The sequence below is a fragment of the Electrona antarctica genome (genome assembly GCF_951216825.1).
Source record: "Electrona antarctica genome assembly, chromosome: 16".
In the NCBI taxonomy this organism is placed as follows: domain Eukaryota; kingdom Metazoa; phylum Chordata; class Actinopteri; order Myctophiformes; family Myctophidae; genus Electrona; species Electrona antarctica.
The window spans coordinates 16267468-16288648 of record NC_136797.1 but is presented as its reverse complement, the minus strand read 5'-3'; the positions used below and the strand labels follow the sequence as shown (position 1 = coordinate 16288648).

Below are 21181 nucleotides of genomic sequence, written 5' to 3'. Positions count from 1 at the left end.
AGGGGGGGCGAGTCTTTTTTACTGACTATAAGTAAGGCTAGTGGTGTAAATGCTAAAACAACTTCATATTTTGAAGTTCACTGAGAACATCAAAGTTAAAGGTAAGGGGGTTATTATTTATGGGTCTTTTTCTGTCATCTTTTGCAAAGACTTGATAATCCCCTATTGAATTTTTACTCTCTACATATTTGGAATAAAAATCACAGCAGTTTGCCTCTGCCTCTTATTGAGCTCACTTTCATTTGAATTTATTTTTCAAATGTCCCTTTATATATTTTTTTCTCTCGTGTCCTGGCTCCTGAATAGGTTTCATATTGAGTCGATAGGTGTTTATCTTATTTTTTCTGTTTTTGTACCTAAATGTAAATGTGTTTTTAATGTACAGTACATTTTAATCGGCCAGTTGTTGAAATGTGATGTACAACTAAACTTTGTTGTATACCTTGACTCTGAGACAGACTGATATTTCTTCTCTCGTCATACATTTCAGAGATGAATCTCTGTCTCTTCATCTTTTTGACACTGGGCATGTGCTTCATGCACAGCCACTCTACTCCATCAGGTATCATATTTTACATATATTTAGGAAAAACTCCTACGTAATTTATATGCCTTGTGGCTTTGGCACAGACGATGCAAGACATGATAGCCTAAATAATCATCTTTCTGATTGTTTGCAGGGGAACATTTGGGCAGCCCATACCTTCAACATGCTTTTGAGAAGGCAAAGAAAATTGTGGATGAAGCTTACAAGTACTCCAGAGAAGAGTGAGTTAATGAATGAACCTACCACCCGTTAAATCACTTCAACCTACAAAATGACAGCTAAAAACCTTTCCTACTTTGCCTGCTGACCTTTTATTGAGATTTTCAATTGTGCTTCGGCACTGTTCCGCGCTCTTATTTTTCTGTTTTATTTTTACTGTTTGTTTTTTCTGTATTCAAAATGTCCTATAATGTTGTGTATTTTTTTTTTTTTAGAGTAGCCAACCCTTTTTCTCCCTAATTTAGTCACAGTACTGTGTCAGTGCTGTTGTATCCTACTGAGTCAGTAGTACTGACTCACCTGCCAGTGACGAGCCCGTACATTACAGTACAGTTGTACAGTAAAAAGGCTTCTATTACTGTCTGTTTGACTCAATAAAGTTCATTGTCATTTTAGGCGAAAGGTAACAATCAGCAACAAGATGACTTGAATAACAAATGAGTGGATGAAGATGTTTTAGATCACTGTGGTTACATGATTCTTCCATTAATCTACTACTACCAATGTTCTTTCAAGGAGCCTGCGCAGGGTGCGTAGGGATCATGTTAGCCCCTCTGATACTCTGCGGCTCATGAAGCAACCACGTGGAGATACCCGCCAAGCAGTGCGATCTGCAGACTACATGGCCCAAACCATCAGACTGTTGCACGACAAGGTCCACCATGTGCACAAACGCTCACTGAATGCAACAGGTCAGCAGAAGTTTCTTTCTACACAAATGCATGTTCCACAAAACTTCTATTTGAAATAGGTCCATATGCAGTTCACTACATATAAACACTATCTATCTACTACTATACAAGTCTGTTTTGTGTTTTTGTCTTTTATGACCTTTTTTGTAGTTTATTGCACATTTATCTTTTGATGCACCATTTTGATGTTGTTTTTGTAACTTTTTTTGAAGTGCTATACAGCATAGAAATAGTTTATTGTTATTGCTATTCATATTATTATTATTGTACATTTCATTTCAGATCTTCTTTCTCCTGAGGACCTGATGCGTCTTGCTAAAATTACAGGATGTACAGGTCGAGTGCGTGACCCACAATGCCGCACGGTCCCAAACCTCGACACGTTCCGCACAGCCACAAGCGTCTGCAACAACTTGTAAGAGCTGCCATGCACAGAACATTTAGATTTAGTTTTATTTAGTAATTTAGTCGAAATATTATATGGTTTTAGTCGACCACTTGAGTCAATATATTAGTAATAGTTTTATTTATCATAGCTTACATTTTATTTATTTTTCTTAAGTGAAAAAAGGTAGGCGAGTAAGTCCACGAACATTTTTTGTCATAGTTTTAGTCAATGAAATTAACAATGCTTGACACAGATTATCCTATACAGGATCCTTTTACACTATCCATTTTATGAATTGGTTTTAGAAGTCTGTGGCAATATAGCCGATCTACAAGCTCACAATGCGTCGCATCATGACGCATTGTGAGCTTGTAGATCTGCTATTTCCAAATGGCCGAAATGTAGGGCTGAAGTGATTAATGTATGTATGTATAAGAAACCCACAAAACTGTACTTAAGTACGCCAGGCCGATGAGTCTGATTCACTTCCTTTGGGTAAGTGAATCTATCAAATGCACGACTCATGTTTAATTTTTTTTAAGGAGGAACCCTCGTCTTGGGGCCTCCAATACCCCATTCGCCCGCGCGCTCCCTGCTGAATACGACGATGGAATCTTTCTAACAAAGGGCTCCAGAAACAGGACCATCAACAATCGCATGCTCCCACTGGTATGATACACTGTCGTGTAGGCCAGGGGTTCTCAACCCGTGGGTCGCGACCCCTCGGGGGGTCGCCAAATTATTTTCAAAAAAAAAAAAAGATTTATTTTTAAATTTTATTTTCACTTTTTTTCAAAAATAGCAGACCTACAAGCTCGTAGCGCGCCACTCGGTGGCGCGCTATGAGCTTGTAGATCTGCTATTTTTCAATAGCTAAATTATAACAATGCTTAAAACACCAAAAGGGGTTCCCGCCCAAAATGGTTTAAGGTTATTGTAGCAGTCAATTTATATTGGGGGTCGGGAGGGGGCGGGGCGGGGGTCCCGAGACATTGCCAAAGCATTTCCGGGGGTCCCCGGCCAAAAACGTTGAGAACCCCTGGTGTAGGCTACTGTACTGTGTGTACTGTGTGATGCACGAGATATGTTCAATGAATTACTTTGCACAACATAACCAATTCTGCTCCTCTCTAAGGTGAGAGAGGTCTCCAACCAAATTCTACGCGCGATGGATGCAAACGTGGTCAGTGACACAGAGAACACCCTCATGACGACCTTTTATGGCCAGTGGAACGATCATGATCTTACCTTCGGCCCTTTCTCCCCCAGCATTCGCTCCTTCAGTGACGGTGTTAACTGTGACGAGAGCTGTGAAGATGTTGAGCCCTGCGTCCCCATTCGGGTTGGTGTCCTCGCTCATAGGAGCCTTACTTATTTTATTGTGAACATAATTTCTATGATATGACACCCACACTTTTCCTGGTCGTTTCTGTTGTCCTTTCCATAAACTTTAAGCACTTTGAGAGTGGCCGTGTTCCTATTTTGAGCATGTCATTAACTGAATAGATCTGAGATGTTCGCTATTCGACGTACGGCAAAATATATAGGGCTTAAGTGGTATATGCTTATTGCTTTCCAATAAACAGGTCCCCCCTAATGACCCTCGTCGACCCCGCCCCCCTGAAGGTTGCTTGCCTTCCTTCAGATCGGCACCTGCTTGTGGAACAGGAACTTCGGCCTTCAATTTTGGCGGCGAGCCAAACACGAGAGAGCAGATCAATGCTCTGACAGCCTTCCTTGACCTTGGCCAAGTATATGGGTCTGAGGAAAAGCTAGCACTTTTTCTCCGTGACTTAACAAACGACGGGGGCCTGATGCGCGTCAATGATGAGTTCAGAGACAGTGGACGCGAACTGCTTCCCTTCAACCCTATGAATGCAAAGATGTGTGCCACACGCAGAAATAGCACCAATGATCCAAATGCAAGAGAGGTGCCCTGTTTCATTGCAGGTGAGTGTTGAGTTATGTTTTGTCATGACAATTGGTAAATGCAATTCCTGATGGCACCAAAATGGTGCCACAAGGTGGTGCCATCTGGTATTGCATTTACCAACTGACTATTACAGTTTGTCTCTCTGAGATCTTAGAATAAAATCTTTTAATCTGATGAAGAAAGAAATGCCATTGATATACCCTTTTAAAACCCTCATAACCACTCAACACAAACACCCAAAGCTGTTCGTATTTGACATGCTGACAAGAGATGCTGGAAGTGATTGATATTTTGTCATTGTCTGTTTTCTTATTTTCCAGGTGATACCCGTGTGGATGAGAACATATGCCTGACATCCATGCACACTCTGTTTTTGCGCGAACACAACCGTTTGGCCCGTGAACTGAGGAGAATTAACCCACAATGGGACAGTGAGAGGCTCTACCAAGAGGCTCGCAAGATTAACGGTGCCTACACACAGGTAACATGTAGCCCTATCCGTGCACCCTGTCATATTAATGCAAATACTGATACAGATAAGATAAACCTTACGGAAATGTAGGTGTCAGCATTATTAGTAAGAATTAAACACAGTCTGTTCAATTATGTACAGCCTATACTGTATATCAATAAATGTCCAGGTCATTTTGAGGTGTGATGAGCCGATTATAGATGCAATGCGAGGAGGAGCCAACATCATCTCAGGACTCCTGAATTGCCGCTGTCAGGAGTCCCGAGCTGGTGTTGGCTAGTCTGCACCCTCTGAATATAGAGAGGTCTTCCTCCAGGATATAGCATTCAGATTCCTGAATTTTCCAGACATTCACCCTGACACTCACTTATACCGACAGTTATTCCTCCACATGACATGACACTGACCCCACGATATTTCATATATTCCAGGTGTTCGTGTTCCGGGACTACCTGCCACATATCCTTGGTCCTGACATAATCGCACAGCTGGGCCGTTACCCTGGCTACAACCCTAATGTAGACCCCAGCATTGCGAACGTGTTTGCCACTGCGGCATACCGTTTTGCACACAATACCATCCAGCCTGTCTTGCCCCGTCTGGATGCAAACTACAGAGAGGCTAATAGTGTTCCTTTGTTCCGGGCCTTCTTTTCTCCCTGGAGAATAGTTTTTGAAGGTACGCGTCATTTAGTGAAGACAAATGGCCAACACTGTAATTTACATGAAATATATATATCTCATGATTCACACTATGCTCATACTGTAAAAAAACAATATATATATATGTGAAAATGTATTTCTAGATTCCAAAACATGTTTTCAAAGACATCTTTTGGACAGTTTTGAAACGTGAAAAATATTTCTTCAGTGGGTATTTGTACCAATAACATTTTTGTACACTGGTTTTCTCAGGTGGCATTGACCCTCTGCTCCGTGGTTTGGTTGGACGGCCAGCTAAACTGAACACGCAGGATAACATGATGGTGGATGCTATTAGGGACAAGCTCTTCCAGTTTGTCTTTGAAGTAGCTTTGGATCTGGGCTCCCTCAACATGGCTAGAGGACGTGACCATGGCCTTCCTGGTATAATGTTTTAACCACTTTCAACCCGGTTTCTAAATGTATTAAAAATAACACACATTGTCAGCTTGTAAAGTTTCTATTTTTACTTAAAGTCTTTGTTTACTCATAAGGTTACAACGCCTGGCGCAGGTCGTGTGAGCTCTCTCAGCCTAGAAATCAGGCTGAGCTCGGCGAAGTTCTGCAGAATCCTAACCTGGCTCGCCGGCTGCTTCAACTCTACGGCACACCTGATAACATCGACGTCTGGCTCGGTGGTGTCGCTGAGCCTTTTATCAGAGGTGCCCGCGTTGGCCCTCTGTTCGCCTGTCTCATTAGAAACCAGTTCCGGGATATCCGTCTAGGAGACAGGTGAGGAATACAAGACATGTACAATTATACATGCATACGTGCGTGCGTGCGTGCGTGCGTGCGTGCGTGCGTGCGTGCGTGCGTGCGTGCGTGCGTGCGTGCGTGCGTGCCTCACACCTTATTTTCTATTCCCAGGTTGTGGTATGAGGCTCCAGGAGTCTTCACCCCCTCACAGAGAAATGCCCTGCAACGTGCCACCCTGGCCAGGATCATCTGTGACAACACTGGAATCCGCACTATCCCTCGAGATGTCTTCTCTGTACAAACAAACAGCAATAGGCTCGTCAACTGCAATGCAATACCAAGGCTGAATCTCCAAAATTGGAGAGAGAGGAGGCCGTGCTCAGGTGAAAGAGCATTTTAATTCCTGTCTTTCTTGTAACAGCAAGCAGTGGACCATTTTCAGGGGGATTGTTCTAATTTTGTTATACGTATTCTGTTAGTTATAATTCATGGTCAGTAATTGATGTTTTATTCAATATTAGTGTAAATTTGGCGGCGCTATATTGTGCATATATGCTATATTGGTCAATATGGCCTTGTGCAAATTCAGATCAATTTCTCAACCCACTGAGAAGAACCTTGCACGCAGAACAGACGATGTGATTGATGACAGAGGTTTCCTTATTTATATTATATGTAGGATTATTTTTGACAATAATTTTGTTATGGTTGCTCTGACATTGTAGCAACAATAAAAATATACAAACAATAGAAAAGAAAATTAACATAGTATCAAATAAAAGCAGCCATAGGATAACAAAGATGGTACGTTGGCCCTAGCACACTTGAGGTCAGACATCAAAGGGGGCTTGAGCCCCTGCCCTTTTACCCGTCTGTAAAACAACTGCCCTTTCCAGACCATGAATGCAGCATTTACTATGGTGAAAGAGATGCAAAAATGCCACTCCTTTCCATCCCATTCCGGAAGGCAGCATTCAGGAGAATTGCTTTTTTCCGAAGTCTCCTGAACTTGGAACGCAGAATTTTGGCGTTGAACAAATTTGTTTAGGAATCCATGTCGTACACCGCATCTCCAGTAGATAAAGGGTGCTTGGTTGTGACCCGAACATAGCTGATCTACAAGCTCTCAATGCGTTGCAGCGCAACGCGTTGTGAGCTTGTAGATCTGCTATTTTCGCTATTTTTGTCCAAAAGTGCCCACTTACGGGATTTCAGCCCCTGCCTCTCTAACACTCTCTGCACGTCCCTGCTTGAGGTGTTTGGTGCTGTGTCATTATTCCGACTCGCGCATTACTAACCCTAAGCCTATTACCCTAACCCTATAGAGCGTTGCAGTCCTGCCCCCTTTCATGACGGCGCCAGGCCCAGGAAATAATTCCCAATGCATTTTTCCCATAGACATTTCAAAACGTATTTATTTAAAGACCTTATAAGCGTCGTACAAAGTCAACTCTTGTCGTGACAAATCATGACAACAAACACAATATTTTGGACCAAACAAATAATTACAAAGAAGAAAAACAACAAAAAAAGCTGTTTTCTTCTTGCCGTGTATAATAATTGTGTTTGTTGTCATGATTTGTCACGACAAGAGTTGGCTTTGTTCGACGCTTAAAAGGTCTTTAAATAAATACTTTTTGAAATGTCTATGAGGAAAATGAACGGAGAATCATTTCCTGGGCCCTGGTAGGGGGCGGGACTGCGACGCTCTATTACCCTAACCGCACGCAAAGCCATGTAGTCAGAGTAATGGGATGTCGGAGTTATGGGCATTCCTCGAGGTGCTTGAAGGTGCTGATGTGTGCAAGGTTCCTACTACAAATGTTACAAACATCTATTGACCTGTATATCTATGTCTATGTAAAAGCTATAAGTGTTTTAATGAAAATTCTAAATCATGTGTTGTGTTTGGTGTTGCAGGCCAAGGTGCAAATTGCGATGAAGTCCAAGGAATTGAGGTCAGACTCTTATTTTGTGCCACTTGATCAAGGTTACGATTAAAACTAACAATTTCCTCGGTTCCTGTTACCTTGGTCAAGTCTCTTTGTACAAAAACAGACCTGATCCATTAAGCCAAGCCTATATTTGATCAACACTAGTCTCAAAATTAAATGTTTTATATCATAGAAAAATGTCAATAAATACATTGTAAATATCTCTGTTTTTCTGTAAACTCACACCAGAATGAGACAGATGCGTTGGATCAAGACAGACAAGCCAACCAGGTGGACCCAATGGACCGAGAGAACCAGTTTGATGGACTGGATGACCAGGAGCTTCAGGACAATGAGGTAATCAACTAATATTCGTCTTGGCAATTGGCAAATAAGTCAGAATTATGCCTAATTTCTTCTTCTCCTGTCATACAATGCTCTCACATGACAAAAATTGCTGATCTACAAGCTTACAAAGCATTGCATAACGCATTGTTCATATATCTTTCTGTGAGAGTGACCTTTCACCTGTGCTTCTCCCTAGATCCCCCAGGCATAAGAGGTTCCCTTGTCCTTCCAGAAGCCAGCCACTCCATACAGCTTCATTCTGCCTTCCCTCTTCGCCCCGAGCTAACAAAATTCTGCTTCAAATAAATGAATTACATTATGTCTTACAGACAGTCAGACAGACACCCTACCTAGTACCTACCCTGTTTAAGTTATTCCATGTTGTACTTATGAAAATGACACCACCCAACTAATAACTTGAGATCAGAAATCCCCAAGTATGAAGCTGGTTGGGCAATTTGTGTTTTGATTGTTCCAAGCTCCTGTGTGTTATGTTATGCCTATTGCTCAGTCGTACAATAAAGTTTAACCCATTAGAACTGGGAAAGCATCTGTGTCATTTTGATTTCAGCTATACAGTATACAGTAGAATAGGTAGAAAGGTCACACACACCAAGAATCCAATTTCAACAGGTATATTTCTCTACATCAGGACAAACGTTTCGGCTAACAGCACAGCTTGGTGCACGTGCTGTTGGCCTGTTGTGTCCCCCCCCCCACTGTAGAGCGTGTGCATGTGCACATCTTGTTACCGGGGCGGCCCGGGTTTTTTTCCAAATCACCCAAATCACTGAATGCTCCTTTAAGTTTCCTCGGTTTATGAGCTACAGCTACAGCATTTCCTTATGTGAGTGAGTGGAATGGGTGAGGTCTAACTGCGTTTGGTGACTGGCTATTGTCAACTCACCTAGATAAATGTTTCTCTGAATGAAAAATTAAATATGATTGACTCTTGTACTGTAGTACTTGAGGAAGTAAAGTAGAACTTTACTTCCTCAACAAGCTCAGGGGACTGACTGTACTTTGACCCCAGCAACACCGCTGTATGTCAACAGATATTGTTCATGGTGTGTCCAGTATCCTGTAGCATATATGCTATATTGGTCAATATGGCCTTGTGCAAATTCAGATCAATTTCTCAACCCACTGAGAAGAACCTTGCACGCAGAACAGACGATGTGATTGATGACAGAGGTTTCCTTATTTATATTATATGTAGGATTATTTTTGACAATAATTTTGTTATGGTTGCTCTGACATTGTAGCAACAATAAAAATATACAAACAATAGAAAAGAAAATTAACATAGTATCAAATAAAAGCAGCCATAGGATAACAAAGATGGTACGTTGGCCCTAGCACACTTGAGGTCAGACATCAAAGGGGGCTTGAGCCCCTGCCCTTTTACCCGTCTGTAAAACAACTGCCCTTTCCAGACCATGAATGCAGCATTTACTATGGTGAAAGAGATGCAAAAATGCCACTCCTTTCCATCCCATTCCGGAAGGCAGCATTCAGGAGAATTGCTTTTTTCCGAAGTCTCCTGAACTTGGAACGAAGAATTTTGGCGTTGAACAAATTTGTTTAGGAATCCATGTCATACACCGCATCTCCAGTAGATAAAGGGTGCTTGGTTGTGACCCGAACATAGCTGATCTACAAGCTCTCAATGCGTTGCAGCGCAACGCGTTGTGAGCTTGTAGATCTGCTATTTTCGCTATTTTTGTCCAAAAGTGCCCACATTTCAAAACGTATTTATTTAAAGACCTTATAAGCGTTGTACAAAGTCAACTCTTGTCGTGACAAATCATGACAACAAACACAATATTTTGGACCAAACAAATAATTACAAAGAAGAAAAACAACAAAAAAAGCTGTTTTCTTCTTGCCGTGTATAATAATCTTCTATTTGCATTAATATAACATTTGTGCTTGCAAATATGCAAACTGAATTGATTGCCTTACAGCAAAAGCTTTACCCAAATGCAAATGGATACAAAAGTTTGTACTGACACCAACTCTGACCATCAATCTGGTGAAATCCCACTTGGGTGCTGTCACATAGTTAGCTAATTGCGAAAAATCTACCAGTTTCTGCATTTTAAGCTGTTTGGGCAACTTTCTGTTACATTTAGTTTCCTGTGTATATTGCAAAAACACTGACATTGTTTGCAATTGGGAATATTGACACAAAGACTTGACAGACGCAGCCTGAAATTTAACATTGATTATATTTTATTACATTATGCTTTCAATATTACATCTGTGTGTAAAATGTACAATAAAGTATATGGATAATTAATGGTCTATTTGTTGTAATATTAATGGAACCTTTGTCTGCCCTCTTCAAGGATACAACTGAGATAGTACCATCAATACAGGTTGAGAGTGAAGTTGTCGTAGTTAAGCTTTTGTCATCAGAGAGTTTGTGCACCTCATTTGCCCAAAACCTGAACTTATTATTTTACCTTTATTCTAGAAAATGTCATATTTTTTTTGCCCATGCCAATGGGTTTGTTTTATTGTCTCTGACAGGCCAGAGACTATATGTGGACCCTGTGTAGGTAATGTGAACGGAAATAAAAGCCCGGGTACTGAGGCTACTGTTTAGGCTTTAGGCAACCCGGCCTGTGTCACCTGTGCTCTGAGGAGCTGCACTTTTCCTGTTTCTTTGGGTCCTTTGAATGGGCTGGGCAGTTTACTGTTAGTATATGATCCTTTTTCTTGGAATGGGCAGGGCAGTTTATAGCCCTACGCTCATTCTGTAGCTCATCTCGGAGCTACGGAATGAGCGTAGGGACTGAAGGAACGTATCGGGCTGGGCAGTTTCCTGCTAGTGTATGATCCTTTTTCTTGGAATGGGCTGGGCAGTGTAATTTGGCTGCGTTACTTGAATCAAGGTCTTATTTGTCAGCAGTGACATTTGGACTGCCAAATTCTGCTAACATAATAGCATCATAAAATACGCAAAAAGCGTGTAATTAAAATACACAATGAAAAATATACAATGATGATAAAATACTGGTTGTAATTAAGAGTCTTGTCCTAGACAAGTACAATAGCAGTTTTGAAAAAGTATAATGTGCAGCAATATCTAATCATAATATGCATGAGGAAAATAATGTTGCCCAGAGTTCTCAGTTGCCCACTCTTCCGGGTACCCCCAGTCGCCCATCTCTTTCTGGAGAAATGGACCAATAGATCACCAATTGATTGATTGATTGATTGAAAATTGTATTCACAGTTTGTAGAATGGGTACAGTTCAATACAAAAACTGCTACGAGGATAAAGCCAAAAAAGCACTTGAGTTGACCTGTTTACATCAGTGAATTGATATATGAAATATCGGACAGATACCATCGTTGCCACCCAGGGAGTGTGTGTACAAAATTTGGCATCGACCGGGTTAACGGTGCCGGAGATTAGCTGTACACAGACGGACAGAGTGCAAAACATACTCTCTCCCCATGCCTTCGGCCTGGTGGAGACAATAACCATTAGCCTAACTAATAACCTTACCATTAGCTTTAGAAACGGGTAGATTCATTGGTACTCCTGAGGAGGACAGAGTATGTTTACTGTGTGATTTGAAAGAAATTGAAAATTGTTTTACTGCCCATTATATGAAGAACTAAGACATGTATTATTTTGTAAAATGACAACCATCTGTGTTAACTTTTTCTGGTTAGAGGACTACGAAAAGTTGGAATTTTGTTTTAGGAAAGGTATTTTTGCTTTAGCAGACTTTTTATGCAAAGCGTGGGAAAAAAGGCAGAATGTTTTGTTTGTGTAAAAAAAAAAAAAAAAAAAACTGTTTCCTGTACACAATGCAATACTGACGCAATGATTTGTGGTGTGTCCTATTAGTCCATGTGGGCTGGGCGCCTTGGGTGCATGACACAATAATAAAGAATCTATCTATCTATCTATCTAATACAAAAAAAACAAAGACACAAAAACAAAACAATTGAAATACAAAAGAAGGGCACTAAAATTAGCTATACACAGTAAAGGCCAAGGTTACACACTCAAATAGAATCTGAATCAACTATATTGTCACAGCACAGGTTTGCATACAGTGGGTGAAATTATTTTTTGTGCAAGCTCCATCGTTTTAGAGAGAAAGGGAAGAAGAATAAGAACAGGGGGGGAGATCAATAACAAATCATATTACAAATGGATCTGAAGCAAGGCCAGGAGAAAAAGTGCGTCTTAAATCTGATGATTTTTTGCAAGCTGTTCTTTTTTCATCCTTTATTTACCCAGGGAGGTGCTGTATAGTGAGAGTGCTTATTGTCAGCCACACCCTGCACAGACACACAAGAGAGGCCTAAAGTTTTATATATAATGTATAGATAGAAATGATAGATTATTTGACTAATTGCATGCATCATGAGGTTTCAGAACAGATCATAAAGGTTCTTAAACATGGCATTGGTTATGTTGCTTCCTTCCCCAGTTCATCTGTGGCATCTAACGACAAGAGCATGCCTATATCAGTAAACAATGCCAATAATTCCCTTCAAATAATTCTGTGTTCAAATTATATTTGATTATCTTCCATCATAAACTCTCTCAGGCTGTTTACCAAATCAATGGGTATTGTTATATGTTATTTTATAAGTGAGTTGATGTGTCTGAAATATAAATCAGCAGACACTACAAAGGGTGATTAAAGGGACACTTTATTTTTGCCCAAAAATACATATCAATGACGTTTATAAGATTTAGAACACTTTACAATATAAATAGGCAGAGAATTAAATTGGTGAATTGTATGTAATGTCACCAAAGGATGCTGAAACTGCTGCTGCTGCTGCTAATACTACTAATACAATAAGCTAAATAATTTAATATTATCATTATTATATTATTATTGAGGGGCACTAGCCCCTCCAATGTCTGGCTGTCAGACATGACCTCATGTGGCAGCCAAGTCTATGGACTTTTTATGTTTGTCTTATTCATCTCCCCCCCCCCCTCCTTTTCGGTGAAAGATAATCAAACAAATACTTAATGATGAGAAGGAAGAGAACTACAACTTAAGATAGGGGGGGAAGGAAGAAGGAACTACCTTTGAGCTATAGAACACAGGGGGCGAGGCCTTTTTCTGACTATAAGTAGGGCTAGTCACTGGTAAGGGCAGGACTACTGGGCTAGTGACCCAAACAATTACTTCATATTTTGGACTTCTCAGAGAACCATCAAAGTCCCAGGTAAGGGGGTCATTATATGTTTCTTTTTGTCATATTTTGCAAAGATGTATTGTATATTTACTCTCTACTCTCTTATTTATTCTCTCGTCATACATTTCAGAGATGAATCCCTGTCTCTTCATCTTTTTGACACTGGGCATGTGCTTCATGCACAGCCACTCTACTCCATCAGGTATCATATTTTACAAAATGAAAAACTGCATAATTTCATTAAGTTATATAATTATATTATATATTCATTGTATAGCTACTCAACATATGTTGGTCATTGCTTGTATTATATGGATATTACAAAGCCTTGCAATTTCTATGGTATGGAAGGATGACTGTGTATCTTTCTTATGGTTTTCAGGGGATTATTTGGGCAGCCCATACCTTCAAGATGCTTTTAAGGAGGCAAAGAAAATTGTGGATGAAGCTTACAAGTACTCCAGAGAAGAGTGAGTTAATGATATAACCCACTACTACTACTACATACATAGTGCAGTTCACTACTAAACAACTGAATAATGCATACAACCCATTTAACAGTAATAATCAGTGCCATGCAGGAAGGGACATTAAAGCCAATTGTAAGAGCCATTTGAGCCTCCTAAATGTATCCAATGATGTCCACTGAGGGGCGTGGTCAATGTCAAGGTTGGCAGGGTATTTAATCAGGTCTCAATCAACCAGCAGGTGTTGCTGACAAGAGGCAAACAGTTTTCGTTTATTGCATTTATTTAGATGTATGCTGTAGTGACTAGGCCTGCAGAGACCGATAATAAATCTTCATTATACCAACTATACGCACATGTTTGGACTTCACATTCTGGTCTTAACTACAACCCGACTGTCGGCGACCAGTATAGTGCCACAAATATAGGATTTGGGCGCTACACCAATGATCTTATCCACTAGCCTAAAGGCCACACCACCCCAATGCAACTCCTTGCAACAGAACAGTTTTGAGGCAGTCCACACCAATGCAACTCCTTGCAACATGCCATTGGGGATAATGGTTGCAACAAGTTGCATGTTGCAAGGAGTTGCAAGCAAGGAGTCGCATTGGCCAACACAGGAAGGGACATTAAAACCAATGATCTTATCCACTAGACTAGCCTAAATTAAGGCCAGACCGCCCCAATGCAACTCCTTGCAACCGAACAGCTTTAAGGCCAGCTTTAAGGCCAAAGAGTTGCATGTTGCAAGGAGTTGCAAAGAGTCGCATTGGTGTGGATTGGCCTTAAAAGGGAATCATCCTTGGCTGGGGGACATATTAAGCTTTTCGTCTTAGACAGATGCTCTGAGCTATCTACTAGTGCCACATTTGAATAAGAAATGAATACAAAAATAGAGGATATTTCCATCTCTGTACAACATGATTCTTCCATTAACCATTAGGCTACTACCAATGTTCTTTCAAGGAGCCTGCGCAGGGTGCGTAGGGATCATGTTAGCCCCTCTGATACTCTGCGGCTCATGAAGCAACCACGTGGAGATACCCGCCAAGCAGTGCGATCTGCAGACTACATGGCCCAAACCATCAGACTGTTGCACGACAAGGTCCACCATGTGCACAAACGCTCACTGAATGCAACAGGTCAGCAGAAGTTTCTTTCTACACAAATGCACGAGCACGTTCAACATAATTCTGTGTCCCGAAAAGTGCAATCTGGCAAATTTGCAAGCTCACAATATGTAGCATTGTGAGGTGTTGTGAGCTTGTAGATCACCATCTTTGGTGCACAACTCCATATAACAAAGTACTGTATATATTTTTCATACATTCTTTTCAGATCTTCTTACTCCGGAGCAGCTGTTGAGCCTCGCTAACATAACGGGATGTGCTGCTCGTGTGCGTAAGCCAACATGCCGCGAAATACCGAACGTGAACAGGTTTCGCACAGCCACAGGCATCTGCAACCACTTGTAAGAGCTACCATCATGCATTTGTTACAACAGTAGAACCTTATTGGCTGTATAGCCATCAAGATGTATAACTTTGATAGGACTACTTATATGTATTATATGAAGAAACATTTAGGGTACCTCAAAAGATTTGATGATTGAGCGCCTTATGTTTTCAAGACCTCAATTTCATTTTAGAAACCTAGCAAATGTTCCAGAACCGTGTTTCTAATATTACAGCTAAGTTTGTTAGAAATTTGGCTGGCATTTTATGTTTACTTTGGGGTTTTCCAGTTGAATATATCAAATGCATGACTTTCATGTTTATTTATTTTTTAGGGTGGACCCTCGTCTTGGGGCCTCCAACACCCCATTCGCCCGCTGGCTTCCTGCTGAATATGATGACGGAATCTTCCTAACAAAAGGCTCCAAAAACAAGATCAACAATGTCATGCTTCCACTGGTACTGTATAGGCTACTGTATACTGCATCATGATGCATGAGATATGATATATCACAATAATAATAATAATAATAATAACATCTTCAATAAATTACTTAAACATAATCAATTCTACTCCTCTCTATAAGGCAAGAGCGGTCTCCAACAAAATTCTAAGCACAATGGATGCAAACGTGGTCAACGACAGCGTGAACACCCTCATGACGACCTTTTTTGGCCAGTGGAACGATCATGATCTTAGCTTCACACCGTTCTCCCCCAGCATTCGTTCATTCAGCAACGGTGTTAACTGTGAGGAGAGCTGTAAAGAAGTTGAGCCCTGCATCCCCATTGTGGTTGGTGTCCTTCTTCTAGCCTTACTGCAATGTTTTTTTTTTTACGTTTGTGTTATGTTATTAGCCTGCAACAATTTCAATATTTACCCAAACTGTGATTTAGTTTTTCTTCCCATAAAATGTAAGTACTTTGAATCTGGTGTCCCTCTTTTGGGCATGTCATTATAGTAATAGATCAGCTATTCTCACTATTTGTTGAAGTATATAGGACTTATGTCTTTCATCTATGCTTTCCAATGAACAGTTCCCCAAAGATGACCCTCGTCGACCCCTCCCCCGTGAAGGTTGCATGCCTTCCTTCAGGTCGGCACCTGCTTGTGCAACAGGAACTTCGGCCTACAATTTTGGTGGTGAACCAAACACGAGAGAGCAGATGAATGCTCTGACATCCTTCCTTGACCTTGGCCAAGTATATGGGTCTGAGGACAAGCTAGCACGTACTCTCCGTGACTTAAATTCTGACTTGGGCCTGATGCGCGTCAATGAGCAGGTCAGGGACAGCGGACGCGAACTGCTTCCCTTCAACCCTATGAATGCAAAGATGTGTGCCACACGCAGAAACATCACCAAAAACCCAAATGCAGAAGATGTGCCCTGTTTCATTGCAGGTTAGTGTGAGCTGTTTGTCTCTGGGGCTGAGAATAAAATTTTCTAATCTGATGAAGAATGAAGAATGCTATTGATACACTCTTTTAAATCCTACCTGACCACTCAAATTAAGGCAAACGTCCAATAGTAACATGTGACATATTGACAAGAGGAAGTGATTGGCATTTGGTCATTGTCTGTTTTGCTATTTTCCAGGTGATACCCGTGTGGATGAGAACATATACCTGACATCTATTCACACACTATTTGTGCGCGAACACAACCGTTTGGCCCGTGAACTGAGCAGAATTAACCCACGATGGGACGGTGAGAGGCTCTACCAAGAGGCTCGCAAGATTAATGGTGCCTACACACAGGTAACATGATACTACTACTACTACTACTAATAATAATAATAATAACAACAAATCTCTGTAAGATAAGATAAGTTAGGCCGTATGGAAGTATATAGGCTATGAAACACAGAAGAGGTACATATATAAGAGTAGGCCGCCTATCTAACCAAATTAAGATATAAGCTTAGATTCTGGCACTAGATACTGTATTTGCACCGGATATCTGAATGAATGAATAAGCATATTTTGTGTATGTATATATATATATATATATATACATAGTCCTATATATCTTCAGTCTATCAATACGATGGATGAGAGGAAAAGGTTGCACATCAGGGCAGATAATGTGCATGTATGAATGAATGAAAGCTAGACAGACAGACAGACAGACAGACAGACAGACAGACAGACAGACAGACAGACAGACAGTCACACACAGTCACACACAGTCTCACACAGTCTCACACACACACACACACACACACACACACACACACACACACACACACACACACACACACACACACACACACACACACACACACACACACAAGAAATTACTGAGAATGGTCAACACCAATATAATCAAAATAAATGTATTATGGCCAAAATACGCTATATCCTATTTAATATTTTATAGTAATTAAGGATTCGTAACAAAATAGTGGACGCATTGTGAGCTTGTATTTCTGAAACTGTTTCAAGATGTATGAACCTTTCTCAACCTGGACACGATTATGACAATTATTATGCAAGAAATAATTGGGATTATATATCAATTAATTGCAATTGGGCGATTATGTAATAATAATTGTGACAGCTCTAAGACTATATCATCTAGCCACTCATCCGTGTTCCTGCACACGACTGACTTACACCACAATATTTCACGTCTTCCAGGTGATCGTGTTCCAGAACTACCTGCTACATATTCTTGGTCCGGGCGAACTCCGAAAGCTTGGCCGTTACCGTGGATACAACCCTAGCATAGACCCCAGCGTTTCCAACGTGTTTGCAACAGCGGCATACCGCTTTGCACACAATACCATCCAGCCTGTCTTGCCCCGTCTGGATGAAAACTACAGAGAGGCCAACCCACACGGAAATGTCCTCTTGTTCCAGGCCTTCTTTACTCCCTGGAGAATTGTTTTCGAAGGTGCAGTACGTCATTCAGTGAGAACACTGTGTAATGTGCAGAAAACATGTCTTTCATGATTCACATTATAGGCTATACTCATCACGAAAATGTGAAAATGTATTTCCCCAAGTCCAAAAAAACAATATTGTTTTCAAAGACAATCGTACAGTTTTTTTCTTTTAATATTATTTCTTCAATGGTATGGTATTTGTTTTCTACAGGTGGCATTGACCCTGTTCTCCGTGGCATGGTTAGATCGCCATGCAAACTGAACACTCAGGATAACATGTTGGTGGATGCTGTGAGGGAAAAGCTTTTCAAATTTATCATGCATGTAGCTTTGGACCTGGGAGCACTCAACATGGCTAGAGGACGTGACCATGGCCTTCGTGGTACAGTACATACATGTTAAACAAACACTGTCAACCTGTTGTTTCATTATAGGCACATGCGAAGATTTCATTTAACATTTAAAACATTTTCAAAATGTTTAAAATGTATATGAAACAAATATGACTTTTGTTTTTTGGAAATAGCAGATCTAGAAGCTTTCTTTGCAATGCATGAACTTGTAGAATGGCCATTTCCCCCACAAAGCCATAGGATGTTCACCTAAATATTTCTCTTGAAAATCTATTATTTAATCACTTATTTGTGCCACGTGACACCAAGGTATATATTATATGCACAACAAAGTAAACATTTTATCTACTTATTGTAATAGTGCTTCTTAACTTCAGTTAAATGCTGCTGAGTCCAAATTCCTCATCAACAATTGTCTTTTTTCACCAACAAGGTTACAACGCCTGGCGCAAGGAATGTGGGCTCTCTCAACCCAAAACCGAGGCTCAGCTCGGTTACGTTTTGCAGAATCGTGACCTGGCTCGCCGGCTGTGTGATCTCTATGGCACACCTGATAACATTGACGTCTGGCTCGGTGGTGTCGCTGAGCCTTTCAGCGCAGGTGCCCGCGTTGGCCCTCTGTTTGCCTGTCTCATCAGTAGACAGTTCCGGAATATCCGTGCAGCAGACAGGTGAGTGATATATCACTATATACACACACACACACACACACACGCACACACACACACACACGCACACACACACACACGCACGCACGCACGCACGCACGCACGCACGCACGCACACACACACACACACACACACACACACACACACACACACACACACACACACACACACACACACACACACACACACACAATAAACGTGTGAAACAAGTGTAATGCTTAATTGGGTCGTCCACTCACAGTTAACAGCCTTTGTATTGAGTTTGTGCTTGAAATGTACTGTAATTCTGCTAACTGTTAATACATTTTTCAATCAATCAATCAATGTGTGTGTGCGTGTGTGTATTTTCCCAGATTTTGGTATGAGAGGGGGGGGGTCTTCACCCCTGCACAGAGAAATGACCTGCAACGCGCCTCCCTGGCCAGGATCATCTGTGACAACACTGGAATCCGCACTATCCCTCGAGATGTCTTCACTGTGTCAACGACCACCACCAATAGGCTGGTCGACTGCAATACCATCCCAAAGTTGAATTTGCAGTTATGGAAAGACTCGGGACGTCGCTCAGGTGAACGAGGGGATTGATCTACTGTTCTTAGTAACATTTTGTTGGTTATAATTCATGTTCAATAATGTGTATCATTCTATATTCAAGATTCAACATTCAAATATTGTTACATCTTGTGTACAAGCAAGATAATTGAATACAATTATTTCTGTTCCGTTTCCTCTGAATATAGCTGCAATTATATGGTTTTAATAAAATATGTTGGTGTTGCAGGCCAAGGAGAAAATGATGATGAAGTCCAAGGAAACGAGGTCAGACTCTGTTTTTTTTATTGTACAGTGCTATTTGGTGCAATGTCTTGACAACCACTTGATCAATATGGTTAATACTAACAATTTCACGGTGAAATTGTTAGTTTGGGTGAAATTTTCACCCAATCTTGTATTTGATCAGCACCAGTCTCAAAGAAATTCAACCAGCTCAATTGTGAGACAAAATATAAGCTAAATATCCAATTTCTCTCTTTAATATTAAGAATGAAACAGATGCATTGAATGAAGACGAACAAGCCAACGAGGTGGACCCAATGGACCAAGAGAACCAGTTTGTTGGACTGGATGACCAGGAGCTTGAGGACAATGAGGTAATCAACTGATATAAACCTTGACCAATAACAAGACCCAGTTCGATCCCTGAGGGCTCCCCCAGAGTTACTGTCGAAGTGTCCTTGAGCAAGACTCTGAACCCCTAATTGCTCCCAGTGTGCAGGTTGGTGCCTTGCATGGTTTCCTCCGCCATCGGTGGGTGAATGTAATGCACATCTACAGTATGTAAAGAAAGCGCTTTGGATAAAAACGCTATATAAACGCACCATTTACCATTCATACCCGTTTCCTTTTCCGGTACATTTCCCCGTACCTTCATCTGATTGACACAGCACTGCCACTGCAGCAGATTTGAACTGGGAACGAATGTGAAGATATGTCCGTTTCCAGTTCAACCCTAGTTTAACCCTGCTGCCAAGTTTGCCAACTTAAGCCAATCAAATGAACCATGTGTGTGAAAGTGAACCAGAATGTAACGGTGATATGCCAACTTCTGAAAATCTGAGACTACAGTTATGGAACAAGACCATGCGGTTCCCCGTCAAACAATTCTGTCGCGTGCCAAAATAGTGAATCTACAAGCTTCGGATACATCGTGTCACGGCTCGTTGTGAGCTTATTATCTTTCTGTGAGAGTGACTTTTCGTCTATGCTTCTCCCTAGATCCCACAGGTCGTCTCACAATAGTTGACAAGATGTTGCAGTAGACAGTAATATGAAGAGTATCCGTAGAGGCCCTTTGGACCAGCATCTTCTACCTGTCTTGGTTGATTGATTGAAGTATTTATTTACAATGATTGCATAGTCTAAAGGTCTAGACTCTAGAACATGATTGAAAAGACTAAGATTATCTATAACTTGATTATCGAGACAGTATTGTCAACATAGTTGCCATATCGGCTTTCATATTATGTAAAAAAAAATGTGTCTTGTAATAATTTGAGCAAAATGGAAATATTGAACACGGTAAATGTACATCATACTGCTTTTTGTTTGTGTGTTGTTACTGTCTGTAATAAATAACCTATTTTCATTATGGATTTTTACCAGTATTATATGAAAGAGCATATATTGCAATTGCGAACAAATATTGTACCTTATGCACTATACCTAGAC

At 40.9% G+C, this 21181-nt stretch overlaps 2 protein-coding genes across 3 annotated transcripts; both read left to right on the top strand.

Moving 5' to 3' along the window:
• The first annotated feature begins 490 nt into the window (after positions 1–490).
• Positions 491–8480, top strand: LOC306939738 (eosinophil peroxidase-like). Of its 2 annotated transcripts, none has more exons than XM_079524425.1 (15): positions 491–562; positions 681–768; positions 1283–1458; positions 1741–1873; positions 2392–2515; positions 2982–3188; positions 3433–3796; positions 4100–4260; positions 4683–4929; positions 5166–5336; positions 5447–5684; positions 5820–6031; positions 7569–7606; positions 7832–7939; positions 8127–8480. In XM_079524425.1, exons 1-15 carry the CDS (start codon positions 493–495, stop codon positions 8139–8141), a joined length of 2352 nt encoding a protein of 783 aa, XP_079380551.1. In that variant the 5' UTR covers positions 491–492; the 3' UTR covers positions 8142–8480. The 2 variants fall into 2 exon arrangements, with proteins under 2 accessions (XP_079380551.1, XP_079380550.1); XM_079524424.1 differs by having other exon boundaries at positions 2389–2515.
• A 3836-nt stretch (positions 8481–12316) lies between these two features.
• Positions 12317–21181, top strand: LOC306939320 (eosinophil peroxidase-like; the record flags this gene model as incomplete). Its single annotated transcript, XM_079523908.1, has 17 exons — positions 12317–12430; positions 13129–13147; positions 13248–13319; positions 13500–13587; positions 14554–14729; positions 14926–15058; positions 15377–15500; positions 15629–15835; positions 16080–16443; positions 16640–16800; positions 17683–17938; positions 18142–18312; positions 18717–18954; positions 19306–19520; positions 19734–19771; positions 19996–20103; positions 20729–21181. 17 exons carry the CDS (start codon positions 12317–12319, stop codon positions 20750–20752), a joined length of 2508 nt encoding a protein of 835 aa, XP_079380034.1. The 3' UTR covers positions 20753–21181.

Excerpts from the sequence above, each read along its gene's own strand:
- LOC306939738 (XM_079524424.1), top strand. The coding sequence starts at position 493 with ATGAATCTCTGTCTCTTCATCTTTTTGACACTGGGCATGTGCTTCATG. Across the intron at positions 3,189-3,432 it reads AGCCCTGCGTCCCCATTCGG|GTCCCCCCTAATGACCCTCG; the intron begins GTTGGTGTCCTC and ends TCCAATAAACAG. Across the intron at positions 5,685-5,819 it reads GATATCCGTCTAGGAGACAG|GTTGTGGTATGAGGCTCCAG; the intron begins GTGAGGAATACA and ends TTCTATTCCCAG.